The sequence below is a fragment of the Corylus avellana genome, chromosome 2, assembly GCF_965113065.1.
Source record: "Corylus avellana chromosome 2, dhCorAvel1.hap1.2, whole genome shotgun sequence".
Classification (NCBI taxonomy): domain Eukaryota; kingdom Viridiplantae; phylum Streptophyta; class Magnoliopsida; order Fagales; family Betulaceae; genus Corylus; species Corylus avellana.
In genome coordinates this window covers 21345070-21355456 of record NC_142491.1, presented here as the reverse complement: position 1 = coordinate 21355456, position 10387 = coordinate 21345070, and the positions used below count along the sequence as shown (strand labels likewise).

Sequence of the window (10387 nt, the reverse complement as noted above, 5' to 3'; positions counted from 1 at the left end):
ACTTTCATACCCTTCTTTATCAAGGATATTCCCAGATATGAGATTAAGACGCAGGTCGGGAATATGTCGAACATCCTTCAAAATCAATGTACACCCGACATTGGTTTGAACACAGATGTTACCAACCCCAACTATCTTCGAGTTGCTAGTGTTACCCATTCTTACCATACCAAAGTCTCCTGCTTTGTATGATGTGAAGATCTCCTTGTTAGGAGTAGCACGGTAAGAGACAGCGGTGTCTACAACCCACTCCTCATCATTACCCGCAACATGCAAACAATCCCCAGCGCCATAAGATAGAACTACCACATCTTGCCCTGAGCAAGTGGCTGTTGTATTCTTTTCATCATCTTTCCTTTGGCTGAAGTCAGCTTGGTTTGGTTCTCGCTTCCAAGCATAGCAATTTCTCTTCATATGACCCTCCTTGCCGCAATGATAACATTTTCTTCTTTCAATGGACCTCCCTCTTGACTTTGACCTTCCTTTGGATTTATCACGACTCTTGAAACCTCTGTTTTTGCTTCTACCCCTGTTCTCTGTGACAAGAGCTTGTGCACTGTCTGTCCCAACAGCCTGTCTTCTGGTTTCTTCATTGAACATGCTGCTTGTGACTTGCTCCATGGTCATCTTGCCATCAGGAGTTAAGTTACTCAAGGACACCACCAAGGTTTCCCAGCTATCTGGTAGAGAGCTCAAGAGCATCAAAGCTTGTAGCTCCTCATCAAGAGTCATCTTCATAGTGTTCAGTTGATTTATGATACTCTGAAAATCATTCAGATGGTCGGAAACTGAAGCACCCTCCTTAAACTTCAAGTTAACAAGTTGTTGAATCAAGAAGGCTTTGTTTACGACTGTCTTTCGCTTGTATCTTGCTGTCAGCTTCTTCCATAATTCACAAGCATTGGTTTCATCGGAAATATGATGGTAGACTTTGTCATCCACCCATTGCCGAATGAGACCAACTACTTGTAAATTTAATTTCTTCCACTCTGCATCTGAAGTCTCCTTTGGCTTGGCTGTGTCACTTTCAATTGGAGCATACATATCTTTATAGTAAAGTATGTCCAACATCTTGCCTTTCCAAAGAGCCAATTGCTACCATTTAGGCTTATCATTCTGCTGCTTGTACCCTCATTTTAAAATTGCACAACTGTAACATCCTCATATAGCGGAAAAACTGTAATTATCAATACAAAAAAATACTGTTAAAATACTTTTCTTTATACAAAAATACCCAAAGCTATGTCGTACAAGGCATTTATACAAATCTATCCGACAGTCTAAACTCTAGACAAAACTTAACCAACTTGGAATCTCTGTACATCTCAATATGAATCTCTAATCACAACTGCATAATTACCTTGATTTTCCATTCCTGCAAGCACTACAAAAAAACTGTGAAGTAGTGAGTCAATTGATTTCCGACAATATAAATCATTGTTGAATCATATATATAGCAAAATGCTAGACAAGTTATAAAACCACAAAAATCCGTATTATTGGATATCAATATCATACTCAGTAAGTAAGAATACTTACAGTGGATTACATGAATGGATCATCAAAGGTAATTACTTGAAACCCGTTCTGCTGCAGTTGGTCCATACCCATAACAATCCTTTCACTGACTTTCTCTCTCTCTCTCTCTCTCTCTCTCTCTCTCTCGCCTAAACTCTCTTTCTTCCTCTTCAGCTCTCTGTCTTAAATTTCCCATCTCACTCTCGGTTTCTCTTGTGTTCTTTCTTTCTTGTAGCGCTTGGTCTCGCCCTTTCTCTCTCTGTTCTGAGTAAACACTCTTAGAAAGAAGAAAGACCGAGTAAAAAGCGGAAGAAGGAAGAATATATATGCAAGAGATGGGAGAGGAGATGAGTGGTGAAAATTGTGAAGGAGAAGAGCTCTATTTATAGGAGAAAATCAAATACTATTCTACCTTCAATTTACAATTATACCCTCATTTTACTATTTCACCAACCCTATACTATTTCACCAACCCTATACTATTCTACCTTCTTATTCTACCATCCTTATACCTACCATTTACTATCCTATTATATCACCAATTATTACAATCATACTCCAAATTATACCAATCAATCATCAATTATCATATCTCTTAAATCCCCCAATAAAATAATCAATATAAAATCATCATCATGATATAATAACCTCAAATAAATATTCATTCCAATAATATTCATAAGATCTAATAAATTCCTCAAGAATAAATATTATTACCTAATATCATCAATAAATATCTCAACCTCAAAGTAAGTGCCATTACCTAATATGAATATTAATATAATCATAGCATCAATTTAATATCTCTAAAATAAGACTTTAAAAATCTGGGGTGCTACAACAACAATCTTCAAATGAAAGACGTCGGTGAATAGTACCGTATTACTGTCAACCTAGCTCTGATACCACTTGTTAGGGATGGCCACACCCTTGACTCAATGGTTGTGCAAACTCCACAGAATAATAATGGAATGATAAATGCAAGAGATTAACACACAGTATTTATGTGGTTCGGCAGTAGGCTTACATCCACGGAGGTAACTCCAATCAATCCACTATAAACAACTTGTTACAGTGGTGTTTACTCAAGTTATGCAAAACTTGAGTTAATACAGGAGTAAAACAATACAGAGAGAAACAACCTCTATTGAAACTAAAATACATTCTCAGTGGTGTATTAAAACACTCTTTTCTTAACTCTCTCTCTGGAGTATAACTGAGGCTCTCTTGACTTCTCTTCTTGTGTGTGTTGTTCTTGATCTTCCTCAAGCATGTTTGAGGCATAAGACCCCTTGGCTATTTATAGCCAAAGTTAGAACCATCTAGATGATGATCTTAGCCCCCAAGTTAGAATCTTCTAGATGTATGAACTTAGCCTCCAAGGTAGAACCATCTAGATGATGAAGACAAATTGAGAACCTTCTAGATGAATAGAGAATCATCTAGATACATCTTGAAGAGAACCTTCTAGATGGATGGAGAACCATCTAGATAAATCTTTGAAGAGAACCTTCTAGATGGATGGAGAACCATCTAGAATAATCTTTGTAAAGAACCTTCTAGATGGATAGAGAACCATCTAGATAAATCTTTGTATGACTTGCTTCATTTTGTTTAATCAAAATCTTATCTTAAGTAGGGAAAAACCTTGTCGGCAACCAACACCTATGACCCTGCTCCTCTGCAAGACTTTTGTGTTGCAGCTAGCACTTCCACTGATGCTGGTATATACACATTCTTGTTATTATTACTATTTTCTCTACAAGTCATTTGAAGCATCTGAGTTGTTTTTTTCTCAACCCATATCAATGTAATATTATAAACCATTATAATGTAATGTCTTGTGATATTAACAAACTTTTCTTTGTGCAGTATTTGTGAATGGAAAGTTCTGCAAGGACCCAAAGCTTGTCAATGCCAATGATTTCTTCTTCCAAGGGCTAAACATTCCAAGAAGCACTGCAAATCAACAAGGGTCGAATGTCACTCTTTTGACCGTGGACCAAATACAAGGCCTTAATACATTAGGCGTATCCTTGGCTCGCATTGACTTTGCACCAAATGGCCTAAATCCTCCCCACATTCACCCTCATGCCACTGAGATTTTTGTAGTCGTAAAGGGTACCTTGTATGTTGGGTTTGTCACATCTAACCCTAATAACCATTTCTTCACGAAGGTTTTAAATTCCGGAGACGTCTTCGTATTTCCAATTGGCCTCATTCACTTTCAGTACAATGTAGGAAGTACCGATGCTCTTGCATTTTCCGGTCTCGGTAGCCAGAATCCAGGGCGCATTAGCATCGCAGACACAATATTTGGATCTAATCCTCTCGTCAATGCTGACGTTCTCACCAAAGCCTTCCAATTGGACAAGAATGTGGTTAACTATCTTCAAAAACAGTTTTCTTCCAACAACATTTAGAGAAACATTTGTAATAGAAACGATGAACCATTAGATGGTTCATATAAAAAGTTTGCCTTGTTTTGCTAGTTGTAACATAGTTTTAGTAGTTATAATTAAATGGAATGATTTCTTATGTACAAGCACTTTCTTTCCTTTTTCGTAGCATGCGTGTTTTGTTGTGTTTTTCTGCATCTGTCACGATGTTGCAGACAGAGTTTTTTAGGTTGTGTGGAGGTTTAGTTGGTTCTGCAAATTTTTGCTGTTTAGGGGTTTATGTATATAGCCTTGGCTGAAGTGTAATTCTGTTTAGAATTTTGCTCACTTGATATATACAATATTGTTATTCATTCATCCGAGTAATTTTATAAGTCATTTTTGTGCCACTCTTGTGTCCCTAAAAAAAGGAGCTAACTTTTAAAATTACAATTCGATCAAAATACAATAATAATTAATCATAAGGCTAGTGGTAATTTTAAGAGCCACATCATCTTTGGAAGGACACAAAAGTGACTTTTAGCATTACTCTATTCATCCAAACAAAAGCAAACAATTGATGTTGAGATATTTGATCGCATCGGTGGGCCTAAGTATCGCTTACTAATTTGGTTTAAAGGAAGCTGAGTAATTTTAATTTAGTAGTAATTCGAAAATTCATATCAATTTTTAAAATGATAACAAAATAGTCCATAGCGCTTTACTCCTCTTTAATTATTCATGATAATAAAAAATTGTTCATGTGCAATTACACTTATTTAAAAAAGTAGCTGTTTGCTCTAGGAAACCATTAAATCTGACCAACTATCAAAAAATTATTAATACGTACGTACAGTGACACGCTTTTTCTAGCATAATAAAAAGGGATTAGCTAATTAGTTAGATAAGATCAAATTAAAATAAATAAATAAATAAATAAAATAATACCAATACGCACAATTAAATCACTATTTATCCCAAAAATTTAAGTTGATAGAAAGAAGTATATTTAATCATTTAATCATTGTAGCTAATGGAACAAACATAATTAACTCCACAAATCCTCACATGAAAACCAAAGCAACGTTCATATTCTCCACAAGGCAAGTGCGTGACCTGCAAGACCACAATCCTCACAAGGAATATCAAGCAACGGCTACATCCAATATAAGGCAAATGAAATCCTACAATTATAACAAACCAAATCAGCCCAATGGCTAGTGCTCAACAAGAAAGGAAAACCAAGCAATTTGTCATTTAATTTGTAAAATACTTTCCTTTGTAAATCTCTCAAAGAATAAATGGAAAATACAAGACAGCAACCACACTGAAATATCAAACTCTTCAGTAGCATGCATAATCATAACAAAAGATAATTAAGCCTAATTAGTTAGATAAGATCAAATTAATCATTTGACTTAGGCATTGGTGCGAGTAATAGTTATATTCCTCCCAAATGAATTCAGATCCAGAAAGAGGCAGTGCACATAATAGGCAAGAAATTCAATACAAGCGCCTGATCAAGGTCCTCATTCTTGCCCACTACAATGGGCACCAAAGATGTGGGTGTTGTTAAATCATCACTTCTCTCACAAGCTCATACTTATAAGAATTGATGAATTTGATTATTTAATTTATATTTTAATACTCTCGGCAAGGCAATTATAACAAAGGATATATTTGTGACAGCATTACAACTTTGACAGGTACTACCTTCCTTCTATTTTCAGCTTACTATGTTGGTTCTGGCACTTCTGGGTAGCCTGGGTAGGCAACAAAGTCAAATTCTGATCAGTACCGGCTCTATGCGTTTAAATCTCAGGAAAGCTAACAACCCTAATCGTGACTTATCATCAACGTAAAAATGGAAGGCTTAGTTTTCTGTCTACTTACCATTCTCTACCGCTTAAGGCCTAAACAAGATGTTGGTAGGCATTCTTAAATGCCAACATATATCCATACGAATTAGTGAAAGAACTACCAACTGTTACACCTACTTAGTGGTTAGGTTGGTTATGTAAGGTTGTGATTAGTCTGTCCAAGAAGAAAAACATGTTTCATTCACTCCCGGCTATAAATAGACATGTTCCCATGCAACATCTCTCACTCCTCACAAGACCAAGAATTCAGAGAATATAGAAGCTGAGAATCGTAGCCACAAGAAGGATGAAAGGGGTTCCTAATTGCCTTGTAGCTTTAGCACTCATGGCTTTGGCATGCTCTGTTGCCTCTGCCTATGACCCTTCTTCTCTGCAAGACTTTTGTGTTGCACTTAAAACTTCCACTGATGCTGGTATGTACACCTTCTTCATCTTCTTTTTCTTCTTTTTCTTATTCGTATTTTCTTTTATCTGGGTTATTACCAAGTTAATGTAATCATGCTTGGAGGTATTACTTAAATGGGCCTTTTTAATTTCTGAATCACATGCTATATATAAATCATTATAATCTAAGTGTCCTGTGATATTAACAAAATTTCCTTTGTGCAGTGTTTGTGAATGGAAAGTTCTGTAAGGATCCAAAGCTTGCCAATGCCAATGATTTCTCCTTTCAGGGGCTAAACATTCCTAAAAATACTGAAAATGCACTCTGGTTGAATGTCACTCTTTGAATGCAGACCAAATACCTGGCCTCAACACACTTTGCACATCCTTAGCTCACATCGACTATGCACCGTACAGCCTAAATCCACCCCACACTCACCCTCATTTCACAGAGATTCTACTAGTTGCAGAGGGGATCATGTACGTTGGCTTCGTCACATCCAACCCAGATAACCGCCTCTTTACCAAAATTCTGAACGCGTGAGATGTCTTTGTATTTCTAATTAGTCTCATTCACTTCCAGTTTAATGTAGGAAAGACCAATGTTGTAGCTTTTTTGGGTTTTGGTAGCTAGAATCCTGAGCTCGTCATCATAGCAAATGCTGTCTTTGGATCCAATCCTCCCATCCATCTTGACGTTCTCACCAAGGCCTTCCAAGTGGACAAGAATGTGATTGAAGAGCTTGAGAAACAGTTCAATTAAAGAACTACATGTTTTCCTTGTTGTAATGTCCTAGCAATATATAGTTTTATATGAAATAAAGTGTGGCATGTTTTCCTTGTTGTAATGTCCTAACAATATATAGTTATAATGAAATAAAATGTTGCTTATGTACTCTCCCTTTTTTTTCGATGCAGCATGCATGGTAACCAAGGTATAGTGAGTGCACGATTAAACTTAATAAAATTTTGAATTCACAAAGCATTTGGGATAGCACTTCTAACTTCTCTTGACAGATGCCCAAGGGCATCCTCTTTTCTAAAAAAAGTAGATTGATAAACATTGGAAAAAATAAATAATAAAAAAGGAGAGAGAGCATATATATTGAAAAGGTTGCAAGTAGTAGAATGTCGTCTAATATTTGTACATATTATTTATTGGGTAATATTATAAACTACATTTTTATCCAAAATTATCCAATAATGTTGACTTCATGATAGTCTCAACCAATACTTCAATCTATTGTTGTTTAAAAAGTAAATAAATAAATTGTGGTCATAATGGACTGGGAAGGATGGATAATGAAGGTAACTGAAGAAAGAGGAGAAAAAGAGAAAACATGTTTGTACTTGTGGGAGAGAGAGGTAAAGTAAAGATTGTTAATTAATTTGGCCATTTCTTGAATTTGAACTTTGACTTTATAGTTTTTTCATCTTTCTTCTCGATCTCCCTTTGCCTTATATATTGCACGTGTTGGCTTTTCGAGAGAGTTAGAATATTAATTTAAATAATTAAAGTTATATTTTTTTTTTTTTATAAACTTAAGCTTTTGGAGCAAATAATAATTTTACGGTTGATTAGACATGAAACCTATTATTTACATCATATATAGCAATATTCATTCCAAAAATTAGATAAAAAAAAAAATGGTAAATAGAAACATAAATACCAAATTAAAACCACACTTGCATGCTTTTCAAAAGTTTTGGTCATATACAACCCACCTATTATGATATTGCGCAGGAAAAGCGAAGAAAAATGAACAACACAACTTCATGGAGCTTCTGGAAGGAAATAAAGATTATGTAGAGATATTGGACCTTATAATACTAGCAACCTTTTGAATCCTTTTTTATTATTTATTTATTTCAATGTTTGTTAATTTATTTTTCTAGAAAAGACGAAGGTGAAGGGCATGTATCAAGAAAAGATAAAAGTGAAATCTCAAACACTTTGCGAATTCAACTTTTTATTTTTTTATTATTATTCTTATTATTTTTTTTTTTTATCAAGGTGATCATGGCTTCACCTATGGCAGTACCCTGGCTCCGTCCCACTTTACGTGTCGGTTGCGAACCAAGTGTAGAGGTCCAACTAGGATCCATCAGACTAATCCCTGCTCTAATATATATATACTCCGCACCACTCAGAGCATTGAATATTGAATCGCTGGTTTTGTCCAGGTGACTGGACCCAAGGGACAGGTAGCACCTAGGGAGTTTTGAACTCGAGACCTCAATGAGTAATATTCCTAGAAGCCGCAAGCCTCCAACACTAGGTCCTGGCCTTGGGGTTAAGATTAGAATTTTATTAAGTTTAATTGTGCACTCACTATACCACTACAAAAAAAATCCTGCAATTAATGTTATTTTTTAGAGAACACTATTAATGAAAAAAACAACACCAATGAATTAACCTTAGTTTCCATGCATGCTATATGTCGAAAAAATAAAATAAAAGGAGAGTACATAAGCAACCATTTTATTCTATTATTATTATATATTGCCATCTCCTTACAAGAAGCGAAACATGGAAAAGTACTTTATTCAAACAGTTAGGGCTAACGGTTCATGGCGGCCGTTACATATAGTTCTCTAATTATTATGCTGCAAACTTTTTCTGAAGTTCGTCAACCACATTCTTCTCTAATTGGAAGGCCTTGATGAGAACATCTGGATTGATAGGAGGATTGGCTCCAAAAACATTCTTTGCTATGACGATGAGCCCGGGATTCTGGCTGCCGAGACCAGAGAAAGATACAGCATTCGTGTTTCCAACATTAAACTGAAAGTGAATGAGACCAATTGGGAAGACAAAGACGTCTCCCGGGTATAGAGTTTTGGTGATGAGGCGATTATCCGGGTTGGATGTCACAAAGCCAACGTACAGAGTACCCTCTACGACTACTAGAATCTCGGTGGCACGAGGGTGAGTGTGAGGTGGATTTAGGCCGTATGGTGCAAAGTCTATGCGGGCTAGGGATACGCCTAGTGTGTTGAGGCCAGGTATTTTGGACACGTCCAAAAGAGTGACATTCGACCCGAGTTGACTTGCGGTGCTTCTAGGAGTGTTTAACCCCGGAAAGAAGAAATCGTTGGCAGTGACAAGCTTTGGGTCCTTGCAGAACTTTCCATTCACAAATACTGCAGAAAAAAGTAAAAAATAAAATAAAAAGTTAGTTAATATCACAAGGCACTTACATATTTAAGTAATCCCTCCTAGCATAGTTAGAATTGATATACGTAGATCCAAACAATCAAGAAGAAGAAGGTGTAGATACCAGCATCAGCTGTAGTGTTAAGTGCAACACAAAAGTCTTGCAGAGGAGCAGGGTCATAGGCAGAGGCAATGGAGCATGCCAAAGCCATGAGTGCCAATGCTACAAGGTAATTAGGAAACCCTTTCATCCTTCTTGTGGCTACGATTCTCAGCTTCTGTATTGTTTGAATTCTTGGTTTTGTGAGGAGTGAGAGATATTGCTGCATGGGAACTTATCTATTTATAGCCGGGAGTGAATGAACCGGTCCATGTTTTTCCCTAGATGGAGCCTCTAAGACATGTTTTTCACTAGATAGAGCCTGTAAGACGTTTTTTTTTTTTTTCAACAATCACGCGCGTAAGAGTTGGTAAATCTTCAACGTAAGGTTACGATTTTTTATTCAGCGGTTGAACTGGCCATTACTTAACCACTTAAATTTGCAGAGATTAGAAATATTGCAGTCAAATTCGACCACTTCAATTAATTAAGGAACAGCGGAAAAGATGTTCTAATGTTGCTTTTATAAATATAAAGATTGTATATTAGAAATTAATTGAAATGCCTATGTATAGTTGACCGTTTAAAATATATATTAAGCTGCGAAATAAGGTAGGAGAAGAGCAGCCAGCAGGGCCATGACTATTACGAGCACTTAATTATGTTTTGAGTTGTGAAATTATTATAATGATTTGATGCATTCTACGCAAATTTAGATGTTCAAACTGCGTGAACAGCTCCAAGTCACATGATGTTATCTTATCTCATTAAGATTACCTTGTTTTGCTACGCTAGAAAAAGCTTTCCCAGATACTACCATTCTCTAAGGCGCATTTGGTATATTCTTGTCTTGTCTATCTACTCTCTCTTTTTTTTTTCTTTTTTTTCTTTTTCTTTTTAAGGTTTGAAAGGTTTTTTTAAGTTGTTGGAGAAATAAATTCATACATCCATGCGCAAGTTAATGATTTTG

General features: G+C 36.1%; 1 protein-coding gene and 2 pseudogenes across 1 annotated transcript; 2 read left to right on the top strand and 1 right to left on the bottom strand.

The window, feature by feature from the left end:
- Positions 1-2522: 2522 nt before the first annotated feature.
- LOC132169230 (germin-like protein subfamily 1 member 7 pseudogene) lies at positions 2523-3941 on the top strand (annotated as a pseudogene).
- Positions 3942-6062: 2121 nt separating this feature from the next.
- LOC132169241 (germin-like protein subfamily 1 member 13 pseudogene) lies at positions 6063-6923 on the top strand (annotated as a pseudogene).
- A 1839-nt stretch (positions 6924-8762) lies between these two features.
- Positions 8763-9632, bottom strand: LOC132167418 (germin-like protein subfamily 1 member 13). Its single transcript, XM_059578386.2, has 2 exons — positions 9442-9632; positions 8763-9304 (listed from the first exon to the last, which is right to left on the bottom strand). Exons 1-2 carry the CDS (start codon positions 9566-9568, stop codon positions 8763-8765), a joined length of 669 nt encoding a protein of 222 aa, XP_059434369.2. The 5' UTR covers positions 9569-9632.
- Between the last annotated feature and the right edge of the window lie 755 nt (positions 9633-10387).